Source organism: Colias philodice, chromosome 15 (genome assembly GCF_061535455.1).
Source record: "Colias philodice isolate Cphi_HAF_F1 chromosome 15, ilColPhil1 Martin Lab GWU primary, whole genome shotgun sequence".
Taxonomy (NCBI): Eukaryota; Metazoa; Arthropoda; class Insecta; order Lepidoptera; family Pieridae; genus Colias; species Colias philodice.
The window spans coordinates 9,475,685-9,491,810 of NC_143100.1; the positions used below are offsets into that span (position 1 = coordinate 9,475,685).

At 33.8% G+C, this 16,126-nt stretch overlaps 2 protein-coding genes across 3 annotated transcripts in view; one reads left to right on the forward strand and one right to left on the reverse strand.

The window, feature by feature from the left end:
- The first annotated feature begins 1,001 nt into the window (after positions 1-1,001).
- LOC149482453 (gem-associated protein 5-like) lies at positions 1,002-11,518 on the forward strand. Its single transcript, XM_089703843.1, has 18 exons — positions 1,002-1,299; positions 1,394-1,553; positions 1,927-2,143; positions 2,260-2,875; positions 3,043-3,225; positions 3,339-3,647; positions 4,090-4,273; positions 4,725-4,887; positions 5,349-5,502; positions 6,077-6,216; positions 6,416-6,537; positions 7,290-7,464; positions 7,802-8,095; positions 8,485-8,632; positions 9,449-9,528; positions 9,948-10,080; positions 10,866-10,952; positions 11,232-11,518. Exons 1-18 carry the CDS (start codon positions 1,112-1,114, stop codon positions 11,494-11,496), a joined length of 3,618 nt encoding a protein of 1,205 aa, XP_089559969.1. The 5' UTR covers positions 1,002-1,111; the 3' UTR covers positions 11,497-11,518.
- Positions 11,519-14,300: 2,782 nt separating this feature from the next.
- LOC149482454 (uncharacterized) overlaps positions 14,301-16,126 on the reverse strand; it is a 29,024-nt gene continuing 27,198 nt past the window's right edge. For both annotated transcript variants that reach the window (XM_089703846.1, XM_089703845.1), the window contains 3 exons: positions 15,815-15,900; positions 15,559-15,663; positions 14,301-15,025 (listed from right to left, as the gene is read on the reverse strand). In XM_089703846.1, coding sequence (XP_089559972.1) covers positions 14,888-15,025; positions 15,559-15,663; positions 15,815-15,900 — 329 coding nt within the window. In that variant the 3' untranslated portion in view covers positions 14,301-14,887. The remainder of the gene's footprint in view (positions 15,026-15,558; positions 15,664-15,814; positions 15,901-16,126) is intronic.

Sequence of the window (16,126 nt, forward strand, 5' to 3'; positions counted from 1 at the left end):
TGCTAGGGATGCGCATGATTGGCGAAAAGGAAAATATTCAAATCAACAATATCCACAATATAGACAATATGGTATTATACCAAAGAATGTATTATTTACCTTTTTTCTCAGTGACTAAGCTTATATATTTTTTTTGTAGTTATTACAAAAATTAAGCGAATTAGAGTAATTTCGCTGAAATTTTAATGAAGTTACTTGAATATTACACTACATCACTAGTAGGCACGTATACATGTCATTGGCGCGAGAGAACATGCTTTTTTAGCCATTAATTAAGTTATTTTTTGTCATCAAATATTTGAATAACTACTTGGCAATTTTGTTTACTGTGTACAATTATGTAATAACTGGAGATTCAGTTCATAAACTGTATAAATAAAACACGTAAAAGTAAAGGTTTAATATGTTTATTTTGTATTTATCTATGATCTGTTTCTTGGCATGTATAGGTGTCGTTGGCGCACAGGGCACGATTGCGCATGACATCTATAGATGTCATTGGCGTTCAAAAGGTTAATAATCAAGTTTTCACTTCTGCCGGCACTCCCGCAGTGCAACCCGTCTTTTTTTTTAATAGCATCGAGAAATTGAAACGTCGGCCGATAAGAAATAAAAAGCAATACCATACGAAATTAAATTTATTTTATAAAATCTTTAATCGTTAATTTTCACCCGAAAATATTAAAACCAGCATAGTACAATTTTTCGTTTTTTTTTCAGAAACAGGTAATTTAAGCTTAAATATTTCTTGCTCTGTGGTGAAAGCCAATAACAACTTAGACAGTGCGGGCACGAGCAACTTTGTCTCCGCAACTATTTTGTCTCCGCAACTATTTTGTCTCTCCACCCATGGGCTAGTATGAAAGTGCGCGCACGTAGCGACGCAACTCCCCATACAATTGATGGGAGAGACAAAATAGTTGCGGAGACAAAGTTGCTCGTGCGCGCTAGGTCTTAAGGGAATGACAGTCGACAATGCAGTCGACAGAGACATTTGACATTTTTAAATTGAAATTTGAAAATTGAAGGCCGGCTGGAGTACTGTGCGTTGATCAATTTAATACTTTCCGTTTAAATAAGAAGCAAACCGTTGTTCTGAATAGATTTTAATATGGATGATACAATCTTATTTCCTTCGCCAAATTGGTTTCAAACCTCAGGCATAGCTGTAAGTCCCGATGGGTGGCTCATTTACGGAGGTCCTAGTAAAAGCCTTTGTGTGGTAAGACCGGTAAAAAAATCAGAAAATCTCCATCAATCTTACCAAGCACATGTCTTGAACAGAGCGCACAATGAAAAGTAAGTGAAGTAATATCCTAGACATGTGTATTATTAATTCCATTATGTAGCTAACTTTTATTTTTCTTAAATAATTGTTTAATTTAATTTTTAGAATAGTCAGTGTAGACTTTACACCAGAATGGCCTGAAAAAAGATGTGTAGTTGCTGGCAGTGCTGATGGTATAGTGAAACAATGGTCCTTAAGTATGATTGATAATTCAGTCAAAATTAAATTTCAACAAAGTCATGACATACACCATACTGAAAAGGAGGTAGGTAACAATTTATTTATTTCTTACTATTGAAATTCATCATCAATTATTAATCGGAAAATTACATAAATTATTTGAATCCAGAATGATGTGTAATTTTATAATTATTTGAGTATATTGTTTTATAAATTATCATTTAATTATTAAGTATGTGCTACTTAGATTTATATGCAAAAAAGAAACAGTTTAAAACAAATTTATTTGTACAATTTATGTTTATTAAATTGTTGTGGAGTAACTAAGTAGGGCTAAGATTTAAAACATATTTATCATTATCAATGCTGATTATCTAATTATTATTAATAGTTAATACAAAACCGGACAAATGAATACAATTTTTTTATATAAGTAAAACTAAAAAAAATATTTACAGGAAGTGGTTGGTGTGGGCTATAGCAATGAAACATTTGTTGTGACTATTGGCAATTTTGGTAATATTGTTAAGTGGGATGTATCTACAAATATCGCTAAGTCTTTCAACACATTCCTTAAAAGTTTCAAACCAACATGTCTTGCATGTTCACCACACATACTCCTAAATGTTGCAGTAGGAACTAAGCAGGGTGTAGTTTTTGTAATTGACCTAAATGGTGAGTTTTTTTTATTTTAATTTTTATTGTTTCAGTCTGTTAGTACAATGTTATTAAAAACAGAGTTGCTATTTATAAGAATTTTGTAATTAAAATTGAACCTCCTAAATTGATAGGTACTGGAAAGGTTTTATACAAAGTCAGAGGGCAAAATGAAGAAATTGTAAATGTATCATGGTGTCCCAAGTATGAAGTTTTAGTTAAGAAATCTTTGGAGGAATCGCAGAAAAAATCACATCTATCCGATAGATTAGCGAAAATAAGACTAGAAGGTGAAGTGGCTGAGGGTTTAAATAAATCTGGTGTTACCAAAGATTTGCCTGATGATAGTTTTGATGATTCCATTGTGCAAGAAGACGACATGTTCGATATTTACAAAGATCACGAAGAAGATGAGTTTGGCCACAGAAAATATAAGCCCGAGATGATTGTTGTTAAAACTAAGAAAGAGAAAAACAATGATAGCGATTTTCTAGCTGAATGTATGAAGTTAAAAGAGGATTTGTTGAAAATTAAGAATGCTCCGGAAGATACAATTGAAGATCTCGTAGATGCTATGGATAGGGCACATGTAAGTCAAGAAATTAATGAAAAAGAAATTAATGAAACAGAAATTAATGAAACAGAAATTAATGAAAAAGATTTACCAAGTGAAATTCAAGAGAAACCTGATAGAGTTGAAGTGAGCTGTCATCCACATAAACATCTTTTGGCGTCCATTGGAAAGCAAGGGTAACTAAATAGAAATATATTTTAAGCATTGAACATTATAAAAAATTTTGTTTGATATTAAATTTAAAAAATTAAGTACCTATACAACTATATCGAACTAAAAACATAATTTTCTTTCATTTTCCTAAATCATATTTAGTAAAAATACAATTGATATAATATTTCAGTGGTGTTCGGATATGGTCAAAATCAGGCAAGTTAGTATCAAGTTGTGCAGTTGCAAATGCAAGTAAAAACCAGAAACATAAGATTCCAGCATGGGCAACCCTGCTGTGGTATAAACCTGAAACTCTACTTATTGCTGATGGAAAGAGCCAACTGCTTACATGTAATCCACTCAAATTGGATTGGTATGTATTTTCAATTAACATTATGTACATTTTAAAAGTTTAGAATAATTGTTGTCTAAATGCAACTGTAACATCAAAAACTAGAGAATACTAATTTATTTTTTGTATTTCAGTAAAAATAAAATGAAATGGAAACTGGAACACAGCTTACACAAACGCGGCCTGTTTTGCATTGCGTCTAACGCACCAAAAATACAGTCCCCTAAAGGCATAACTACTGAACAGTCAACAGATCATTCAGAAAATGCATCAAATGAAATAAGTAATTGTAAAGTAAATGAAGAGGATTGGATAGTCTGGTCTGCGTCACAAGATAGGAATTTAGTGTGTTATTCTGTGGAAAAACATGAAACACTAGCTATTTATAATTCATGTGGAGGATATGTTTATACAATTGAATCATGTCCATATGATGCCAGACAGTAAGTAATCTACACTAATATTATAAAGAGGAAAACTTTGTTTGTTTGATTGTAATGAATAGGCTCATAAACTACTGGACCGATTTTGATGAAATTTGGCACAGATAATCTTTAGATCCTCAGAAAGAACATAGGCTACCTTTTATAGCGAAATATGTACAACGGGCGAAGCCGGGGCGGACCGCTAGTAATTAATAAAAGTAGTAGTAGTAGTTTCTTTTTTACCTATTAAATTTCGTTACATCTAGCAGGAATTTGAGTTTAAAATATTAACTTTGTATTATCAAGCAATACAAACTACTAAAGAGCTAAGACTATTTAAATTACGAGTCATCTTTTTCCATCATCAAGATGAAAAAAAATTTTTTTTTGGCCTATGGTTTTGCCCGGGCGAAACCGCGGCTCAGTTGTATATTCTACATAATATTATATTTGTATTCAGGGTAGCCATAAGCGTAGGGGATGGAGCCGTAAGAATATGGGAAGGAGATATAGATGAGGATGATCCTAAACTATATAGAGGGACGGTACATACATACTGGCAGAATGTTCAAGGAAAAGTTCTTACCGTTACATGGCATCCAACTACTGAAAATCTATTGGCGTTTGGTACTGCTGAGTCTAGGGTATGTTTTGGATTATTAATAAATAGCAGTGTTTTAAAATTATATATAGGATTCAGTTCGTAATTCAAAACTAAAGTTTTTGTGTTTCACAAGTGAAAGATAAATATGTAGGAAGAAAAGAAAGAAAATACATTTATGAATTTAACAAACATAATGAATTTCCATGTTAAGTTTCCTTTTAATAATTAAGTAAAATATGTACTCATAAAAATAGTACATTCAATAATTTTCACTGCAAATTTCAATGCAATTCAAAAAAGATATGATACACTTTACAATAAAAATTTTGGCTATTCATTCATTAATTCAATGAAATAATTGTTGTTGAAACATTAAGTTAACCCATGACCCGATCGGTCCACGACACAATAGATTTTCTATTGTGTATGTGTTTCCGGGGCCTGAGTTATTAAAGGTTATTTAATATGTTATCGATAATTTACCTTAACAGGTAGGTCTAATAGACACGGGCGGTAAAACTGAGAAGCCAGCGCGGACCTTAGTACCAGCGTTGCGTGGAGGCATATATTCTATGTGTTGGGGTCCTAAAGATTGTTTATATGCGTGTGGTGGGGGTGAACTTGTCATGTATCACACTAAGAACGTTACTGCAGGTAATTAGTTGGTATTTGGGTAGATAAAAGGATAAAATATCGAAATTTTATGCAGATTTTAAATAATTATTGACTATAGCTATTTATGTTCTTACTACTATTCTTTGATAGAAAAAAATGTGTTACGGTTTTTTTATATGTCCATAAGAACTCTCAATGATTATGTTAAATGGCACAAGTAATTTGACGGAAAAAAGGATTCCAAAAAACAAGCATTTCCGAAAAAAATTTCCAGTATGATTTATATTTCAAACTGCTACGAATTTAGTAAAAAGCTGTTATAGCATTTCCGAAAAAAAAAATCCAGTATATTATACTTCAAACTTAATCCTACGAATTTAGTAAAAAGCTTTAAATTTTAATATTACGAACAGACACACCAATTTTATTATTAGTAAACATACATAATTAATTCTACTTTTTTACTTATGCTAATAACAAAATATATATTTATTATCCAGATCCAACCCCAATAACGGTAGAGATAGACGGCAAGAAGTGGGACCTATCAGCGGTGCGGTGGTACGAGCGGGGCATTCTGGTTGGTAGCGGGCATGGTGCGGTCGCTGTGTTGAATCATGCACACGAACCGATTACTGCTACTTTTCTGTTTAGGTAAACATTGAGTGTTATTTGTTATTAATATGTGTGTACTAGATTTCCGCCCGCGGCTTCGCCCGCGTTTTCAAAGAAAAACCCGCATAGTTCCCGTTCCCGTGGGATTTCCGGGATAGAACCTATCCTATGTGTTATTCTGATGTATAAGCTATATTGTGGTAAAGTTTCATTCAAATCCATTCAGTAGTTTTTACGTGAAAGAGTAACAAACATCCATACATCCATACTTACAAACTTTCGCCTTTATAATATGTAGTAAGTAGGGCTTATACATATATATAACTTACTGTTGTACTTTGCTATGCAATGGCAATTAGTGCTAACTTTGCTCATAATTTTTACCAGAAAGATAATACAACCTACCTGAAAATCGGACAATATCTATTTTTCATACCCCTTAATTATAAGAATAAGGCAAGACACCTTTTGCCAGGACAGCTAGAACTCTTCGAGCTTATACTAAATTGTAATTTTATATTCATAGATTTTTTTTAAACCAAGCAATCTGCATCTAAGATTTCTATTTATTTTTTATTGAATCCTATTCCCGTGAAAATATATTGTATTGCAGTAAAATGATACATCACATGGACTGGCACCCGCAACAAACGTCAAGCTCAAATGAAGAATCTCCATATAAGAATCTCATAGCTGTCAGCTCACTGGACAAACAGAATAGTATTGTTATCCTGGAGTATGACGAGAAAGAAGGTATGATAAGAAAAATTAACATAATTTATGTCAATCAGTACTGGCTGCATTTTAAATTGTGTTGATTTTCTTACACCTAATAAATCTCAATACTTTTGTTATCCCATGGTCACATTTTTTAACTATAATACTTGTTATTAGTTTATTGCAATTGTGATTTTATTTAAAATTGTGTTTTAATGTTATAATATTGTTACAGAAGTGCCAAAGTTGCAAGTGTGGAAAACACTAACAGGACACAAAGGTTCTGTGTTGCAAGTAGCATGGAATCCTCATATAGAAGAATTGTTATTGTCCACTTCGCAAGATTGCACCGTGCGTGTAAGTAGATCATTATTATAACTGTAAAATACATGCCAAAATATATGAGTAATGACTATTTGCTTAATTAATTTACTGTGAAGTTCTTTACATATATCATCACACCATGTTGTATGCACGTGTTTCTTTTAATCGTTCCTTGAAAACTTAAAAAAAATCTCGGGGGTAATGGGTAAAGTCCATAAGCTATTGCAACTACGAGTGCGGCACCGGTGGGTCCGTGATGTCATCTAGACTTGATAGCCGCCGGGTCGCACGTTCGGTATCCTGATCAGAATTTACCCTAGTTAGTTAGTTAGTTACCCTATATATGTGTGCTAAATTTCATTGTAATCGGTTCAGTAAAAAAGTTGGCGTGAAAGAGTAACAAACACACTCACACACATCCTCACAAACTTTCGCATTTATAATATTAGTAAGATTGTACATTGGGTTTTATCTTATTTTATAAATATTTTAATCGGTTTAAATGTACAAATAGCGGCCTTATGGCTCTAAGCCATGTCGGTGTTTGAATTTCTGATCAAGAAACCGAACGTATGCGCCCGGGCTAAGTCCTTTGATTTCTCTTCCCTATTCTTTAATTCCAAACAATAATTGTTTCAGTACTTTTCCACTAGATCTAGGACATAAAAATAATTGTTTCACAATACTTTTCCACCAGGTCTAGGACATAAAAATAATTGTTTCACAATACTTTTCCACCAGGTCTAGGACATAAAAATAATTGTTTCACAATATTTTCCCACCAGGTGTGGGACATAGCATCGGGCACGTGCACGCACACAATGGGCTCGCACGCGCACATGTCGCTGGGCGGCGCGTGGAGCGGGCAGCCGGCGCGCGCGCGCACCGCGCTGTCGGGCGGCGGGGACTGCGCGCTACGGGCCTGGGACATCGACTGCCACCCGGCACAGGACTTCCGAGGTATATATATACCAGACCACCAGCTGTGGGACATAACCTCGGGCACGTGCACGCACACAATGAAAACTTGATTATTAACGTTGAGCATGTTTGATATTTTGGAATGGTTTCCGTCTTACACTTTTTCGATCAGGTCACGTGTCCTGACGCGAGTTTAAGATTTTATATCCATTACAGAAAAAGTGCTCAACGCCGCTAAAGTAGTTTTCACTTAAAAAATAAACGATTACACCCTATACGGCGGTCGATTCGTACGCACTGAGTGGGACTATTAGATCTCGTGGATCGGTAGTGAAGTATATACGTTAATAATAATATTTATATAATTCACTTGCAGAAGTTCGACATGAAAACCAGAAAGACAAAAGGAAGAAGAAAGATAAAAAAATTGAAGAAGATCTGACGGCAGCGATAGTTTCAGAAAATATTATAAAACCGCATAAGAAATTCCTCTTACCGACTATGAATAGTCAAATGTATCCTTTGACTGGGTTGAAAATAAGAAAATTAGCGGAAAAATACTTAAATAATCCTGATATTGCAAAAGGTCAACCAGAGTTGGAGACTGGAACTGACTTTCTAAAAATGTTTGGCACCACCAATGATGTTAATGCTATCTTGGATTTGGAAAGTGAGTATTTTTACTTTTTAGTTTTGAAAACATGTATTATATAAATATTTTTCATTGTAATAAAGGTAAATATATTTTTTGCGTGTTCTGAAACAATATCTGCTCTCATTGAATTTCTCTCCGTACATCTGCCCCCCTATGCAAGTGGCTTTCTGTTAGCGTAGCGTTCAATAGAATAGACTACGAATGTATGAGATTGACGTAAGCTGTAGATACGTTTATCTATTATTCTATTGAACGCTACGCTAACAGAAAGCCACTTGCATAGGGGGGCTGGTTGTCTGGAAGAAATCGCTACATATAATAAGATCGCCAATTGTTTAAATGTATTCTTAGCTAAGTTTTATCGTAAATTCTAACAATAAATAATATTTTATATTATTTTCCAGTGAAAAACCATCGAGAAAACGATAGACCTGAGTCGTGGATAATGATGTCGATATTCCGCGGTGAAATGGCCGCCATGATTCAGCACGCGAACCAGTCGGATTTCCTGTGCCCTTTCCTTGTTAGTTTGGCGCCTTGCGTTTCGTTCAAGTAAGAAATAATTGTTTATTTACTCTTAATCCATAAAGTGAAGTCCCATGTCCCCAAGTGGGGTAAGGGGCAGATGCATTATGCAATATGCATACCTGTTTCACTGATCGATTTTCTTTAGAGACAAGTAGGTGATCAGCCTTCTGTGTCCTGCCAGACCGAGACATTTTTTTTTTCTTTGTCTTCACCGGGCATCAAACCCAGGACCCTCGGTTCTACGCTCATGCGTCAACCACTGTACTAAGGACTGTCACTGGGCGGTCTTAATCCATACTTTTATATAATTAATGTGAGAGTGTATTTGCTTATTCTTTAACGTCGTAACGGAGCTATTTTTTTGGTGGAATTTTTGTGTGTGAAATTAGTATGTTGATTCAGGTTCATGTAATTGTTAATTATATTAATTATTATTGTTTTCTATGTTTGCAAAAACAAATATTTTAAATAAACACCCTCGCTGCGAATTGAGAACCCTCCATAGTTTTGGGAATGACTGTTAAATTAGTAGCTGTTAACGAGATTCGTAACCACTTAAAATCAACATCATTTCGTGTGGAAATGATACATATATGGATCTACATATTTAGGGCTGATTTTTCAATGCTTGGTTAAAACTTATTCGTCGAATAATGTATAAAACTATCATTTAAAAAACGTATTCTAAATGCCCGTATTTGACAGTTTACGTGACATTTTAATATCATCGTGTATCGTCTTTATTGGATGGATAAGTTTTATCCAAGCATTGAAAAATCGGCCCTTAGGGTATTAAAGCCATGCTTCATAATAAAGTTTTAATAAATGTTTTCATTTTAGATATTGGAAGGACACAATGCAGCTATACTTAGCTCAGATAGACAGGATGATTGCCAAAGGAGAAAGAGAGAAACTGAGACGTATGTACTTTAGTATTAAAGTGAAGTTCCTATTTGTCATCATTATTATTTATATAAAAAAATGTGTGCGTGTACTAGTGTACACACGTATGAAGTGAATCTTCTTTATACTTACCTTATTTTTCAAAAAAAAATTTACTACACGCAACTTGACAGAAATACGTCGAATCACGCGTGGTAGGGATAAGAACAAGATGGCGCGTAACGGAAAAATGTCACGCGTAACGAAAAAATGTTACACTACATTTTTTTCCAACCCCGATAAGGAAGTTTCACTTCAATAAAAATGAGTCCCCAAATGTTGCTAAGCGGAAAACTCGAGATTTTTAAAATTACATTTAATCACAAAGATTAGCTTTGAAAATTCAATAAAACACGAATGTTTACTATTATTATAATAAAATAACTATTGATTTCAGCTAACAGAGAATATGGCGGAATAATATTGAGGAAAACTGCGTTGTTACTGAGCGTACACGATGTAAAGAAGGCAGTACAAGTGCTCAATGAGGCGAGGCTTTTTAAAGAAGCCTATTTATTATCGAGAACTAGGTGTGTAGTAAAATGTTTTATTGATTATTTCAATGGAGTATTTTAAATCTTACTTTAAAATTTGGTTAAAACACTAATAAGAGTTTTCTATAAACTCTCTTAAGGTGAGGCTCCCTAAATTTTATGTGAATTTGCATTAATATTCTGAAACAGGCACACATACAATCAAAATGGAACTTTAGTATATAATTGATTGGGTCTTTTTCTTTCGATGTACAAGACAGTTACGTTATTGTAACATTTTCGCTCGATTCATTTTTTATTAAAAAATTATGCCTTTTTTAAGGATTATTACATTTTTTTAAAGATTTACTTGGACTTTATGTCTAAAATAAATGTTAACAGTAAGAAAATAGAGTTTACTATCGAATACCAAGATATTTTTTCTCTAGATCAATTATTACTTTAGTTATAAACGAAATAAGAATTGAGACTTTTCGAGCTCGAAGTTCGAACACGATCAAAGAGCGCACGCGATATTCAATTTTATTACGGCTGTGTTAGTGTCTAGTACCTTAACCGGTCTCTCAGTGAGAGCCTCCTCTTAACTGATAATTTTACATTATGAGTAACATCTATTATTACTATTTAGTATTTTCTTGTGTTTGCTTTTCCGCGAGTATGTATAATACATTTATGTAAAGTGTGCGAAATGTCGGGTTTATAATGTAATAATATAATGAATAAATCGCGTTTAAATTCCGCCTATGTCTTTAATTTCTATAATATGTTAGATTTTTTTTACAAAAGTAATATACAAGTCTTAACCACATTTTTCGTTGTAGGCACATGGACAGTATAGCGGAAGAGACACTTAAACTGTGGGCTGAGGACAGCATAAAAAATGGAATGTACCCTTTGGCTAGTGTCTGGTAAATATATTTAATTTTGTATGCATGCAATTTATTTATGAATGAGAAAACAAGATGTGTAGCTTCCAAGTAAAAAAATTACATGGTAATGATTAAAGCGTATAAAAAAAGAATTAAGAAATTTTAAAGACAAGAAAAAAAAATCGATCACGACTTTTTTTTAGTCATAATCAGTCATATTATCATAGTCATAGTCATCATTTTAAAATTTCTCATTTATAAAAAAGCTATATAACTAATATCATAAATGAATTAATATTTTTCGTTGTTTGTTTTCAGTTACATAATACTAAATGATCCATACCAAGCTGCAGTCGCGCTGTCGAAAATAAATAGTCAAGAATATTTGAAACTCGCGGCTGATTTAGCTAAAATGGCGGGTCAAATGAAATTCGCAGAACACATAGATGATAAATTACAACAGATAGAAAATACAAATGATGAAGAAGAAACAGAAGACTTAGAACCTTTGCCTTCTAGGGCGGAGTTGTTAACTGAATTAGCCAGTGTTGAAAATGCCAAAAATGTTAATGTTACTGTGTAAATAAACGTTTTTATTTTAATAATATGGCTTTTATTTCCCCAAATCTTGATACGGCATTTAGTTGTTATTTATTGGTGGAACAGTGTCAATTCTCCAAAATCCTTCCTCTTGACCGCATTCAACGTCGAGCAGCTCGAATTGTCGATGACCGTAGGCTTTCCGATAGGCTCGATGTCAGTGCGAAGAGACGTTGCGTCTCTTTGTATACTGTACAGAATCTACTAAGGGGAGTGCTCTGAGGAATTGTTCCACCTATTACCAGTCGAACACGAACACACGAACACGAACACACGAACACGAACATACGAACACGAACACAAACGCCAAACGCCAAACAACAAACGCCAAACGCCAAACGCCAATCACCAAACTCAAATTCAAAATTATCACTCCTTGGGTCAAATGCTAGGCCAACAATAAGCATGAATGTAATTACTTATCTACATTTAGAAGTTAATTTAAAATCACAATCAAATTCCATTGTTAGATTTCCCTATACTTAACCCTAAGATTTATTTTATATTCTAAAATTTATTTTTTCAGTTGCAGAAGCAAAAACAGATATCAGCTAATCGTCTTAGGAAATTGCTTGTTAAATGCTTATCAATATGGAAGAAACAGAAGTTCTCCGCAGCATCGAAAACGGAAATAAAGATTTTCTAAAACTCAAGGAAACGATATTCAAGCCAATTACGCAACTTTTCCTTATGTCTAAATTTCATAAGCCCAAAAGCGTACATTTACGTACGAAAAACATTCGACATCGGGCTACGTAGATTTTGTACCTACTTGATTTTTATGTTCCAATATTTGTAATCGGCCCTTAGCACAGAAATTTATACATGTATAAAATAACCTATGATAATAAAACACATTGAAACTGTATCTGAATTTAATATTCCTTTATTTGTGGTCTTCCCTTCTCGAATGTATATTATGTATATTAAGTGCACATCGTTATCTACAGCTTTTTTGTCAGAACAAAACTTTTAACTCGATGATTTGCAAGGAAAGATAAGAAAGATATACCTAACTTCCTATATAACATATAAGTAAAAAAATGAAAGCAGCGGGTTAAAAACACAAACACAAACACCAAACAAATGTGGTAAATAATGTTTTATAGCCTCGCCCATAACCACGCTTTGACCTTTTTAGCGATGCTACAAACGCGTGTTAGTCGTATTCACGAAGTTGCGATGCTGAGGCGCCACTCAGAGGCGGAGATACAATTAACAATGAAAAGCAATTGACTAATCAACTTCTGAATTTGAGATCATATAGTTTTTACGGTACCATATTCAAAGGTAAAATGGGTCACTAAAACTACAGATTAGATAATACTAGCTTACCGCCCGCGGCTTCGCCCGCTTTGTCTAAAACCCAATAAATTATATACTAAAACCTTCCTCTTGAATCACTCTATCTATTAAAAAAAACCGCATCCAAATCCGTTGCGTAGTTTTAAAGATTTAAGCATACAAAGGGACATAGGGACAGAGAAAGCGACTTTGTTACTATGTAGTGATTACTGAAACTTCGCTGTCTGTCTGTCTGTGCGTCTTTCAATAGGCCGTATTGAGATACGACGACGGGAGCTTATCGACCAATAATAATACACGAGTTTTAAAGAACCAATAGAATCGTTTCATTTACTTGGGCTCGCTCACCACAGCTCTGGTGGAAACGGCTAAGCGGTTCTAGGTTTGAGCTTTGATATATAAAAAAGCTAGATACGTAAGCCGCTCTCTATTTTGGCAAGAAAAAACTCAGCTAAGTGCCCGAGTTTCACTTAGTCACGCACCATTCAGCGTCGTGGCTGGACGTTCTTTTTATATTTTAATCGCCAGTTGTTATTACGAAGTACATGAGTGAGACATGTATTATGTCTCGTGCGTGAGAGTGAAAGAGAGAACAACTGTATTGGTGATAATGCGTTAGTAAGTAGGTTTAGATAGATAATACTTTATTGCACACACACAAGTTACATAAAACACAGAAAAAGAACAAACAGATACACGTATGTACAAATGGCGGCCTTATCGCTAGGCAGCGATCTCTTCCAGACTGCCATTAATTTGATCAAGGAAAACACATTTAAAGAAGGTAGGTATGTATTAATTACGTTGTTTTTTAGTGCAATGATGTTGGCGTATGCCGCGTCTACTAGTATAATAGGTCATTGGGTTTGAGGTTGTGTAAGAATGTATGCGAGGAATGTGTGTGAGGTATATTTAGGGTGCATTTCCACCAATAATGTGTGAGTAATGTGTTTGTAATTTGTATATAACGAATAGCTTCAAACCTGTGCTTCAAACTAAATTAAGCGATATGATTGGTTCTTTGAGCAATAGACGAAATTTCACAGCTTCGCAAAATCGCAACGCATCTTCGCACAGCTTTGCTAGACATCATATCACGAACATTCTCCTCGCAAATTATTTGTGGAAAACCTGTGGCACCCTAAGCGTGGCGAAAATCAAAATCTTTGGAGCAAGAGTACACTAGCGACCATTTCGAGTACTTACTACAGCATTGTTATAAAAATTTAAAGTTGCCAAGTGAGCTGTGAGAGTAGTGTCTTTATGAACAAAAATATGAATAGATTGCCATGAAAAATATCGTCAAAGCTATAAGTTATAGGAAAATTAACAAAAAATAGCCACGTTATGTGCGAGTGTTAAAGGTTATATTTTATTTTGTTTCATTTCGGATCAATACAAACGGAGCTGGGGCAAGTGGCTAGCCTAAAATAAAGTCCATTATAAGAAAAAAAAGAGTCCGATGAAAATAAAACAACAACATAAAAAAAATAATTAATTTATTGAAATATTATAATAGGCACCATATCAATTTATTACAACCATTCTATAGATTACAAAATAATTGTCAAACATTAACGATATTTGGTACATTAGTCATTTGTGCATTTTCTTAAGTGATCATCAACAAGATACGTATTAGGTTAATCAAAAATAAACCTATAGTTATCACATTATTAAGTACAAGCATAATCATAATACTGCTTACTAAAGTTTCATATAAATATACTTCGAAGCCAGGCATACAATCAAATAATTTGTTCTATAAAATGGCACCAATCGTTTTTTCACTCACTATACAATCACAAATGCTTTCGGAATGCTGTGCTATTTCAGTCTTAATCGGTCACAAAAAAAAAACAAAACGCTGGCCTCAAACAGATAATAAAATATAAATAATTGAATCCGTCACACAAAATTATTCTGCATAAAATAATCATTTAAATTGCACAAAAATTAAAATCTATCCTCAAGTGAAAAAAAAAAAACAAACAAAAGACCAGCTTCTGATTGAAACTAGATAGATAATAAATAATCATCATTATTATTGTTAATAGTAATATTATTTATTAGTTGTTATCGTCAGCGGGATCCTCATTTTCCTGGTTAGTGTTACTTGGTTTGCCTTTCTTGCATATTCTCACTAATTTCGCGTTAATCTTCTTCAACTTTTGATTCTCTTTCATCACGTCAGCAAATTGTTGATTCTGAAAAAAAAAGAATAATTATTCAGAATTTTCTAGAAACAAGTACATTAACATTTTATAGGTTCGCTAAAACCGACAAAATGGTCTGGTCTGGAAAAATTATAAATAAAAAAATAATAGCACCTCCGTCCTCTTATCAACGTCTGTTTGAGTAAACTAAATTTTCAAACTATTGGTTAGAGAGCTAGCGTAAAGCTAGTAGCTACCTGTATGTATTTAACCAGACCTGAATTTTTGTGTGTTGATTCCCCTATACCTACTATTAATACATGAGATGAGGAGTCAATAATCCCAGAGTGGTGGACGCAGCGGGTGCTCAGGTAATACAGGTGAAAATTTTTGGCAAATTTTAAATCCATTTGACCATGTCTGCCATTTTGAAATTTGAAAATAGATTACCATTATTATCGGAAAATAACAAATGGCAGACTATCTTGGTCCATTATCAGGACTGGTCAATTACATATAGGTAGCTTACACTACACTCATAACATACACTCCTTAAATAATAACTTATTAATCATGTTTCTAACCTGCACAATAGCGCTTCCCGTGGCCACATAGAGCGGTGCAGCGGCCGAAGTGACCGCCAACTGTTGCTCCAGCAATGTCTTCTGTTGGGACAGCCGCTCGAGTGCCTGTCAAATCATAACCGTATTATTAATATTTTAATTATGAAGTGTTTTTTTTAGTAATTTTACTTATTGAGACGTATTGAAGGGGTTCCGTTTTAGCACTTGCAAAATGTATTATATATTTATCTATAACATGTGTGTTTTCATTACTCACAATTCTAAGCCGCTTCAACTCCTCAGCATGTCTCTCGTTCGACTTTTTGCATGTTTCGTCTCTTTCAACTTGATAACTCAGGAAATCTGTGGAAGTGTATTTTAAATTAAAAGCAATCGAATCCAACATAATGAAGGTAGTTAAGAAATCTTTAGTGTCATGCTAAAATCCAAGTTTCTAAGCCTGAATAATAAAATATAACATTCATTTATGTGTCGAATCGGCGGGTGTATTATACATTTTTTACACGAATTATAAAGATGATTTATTGCATTTTATCTTGACGTTTCAAACGTTTTATAAAGACCATGG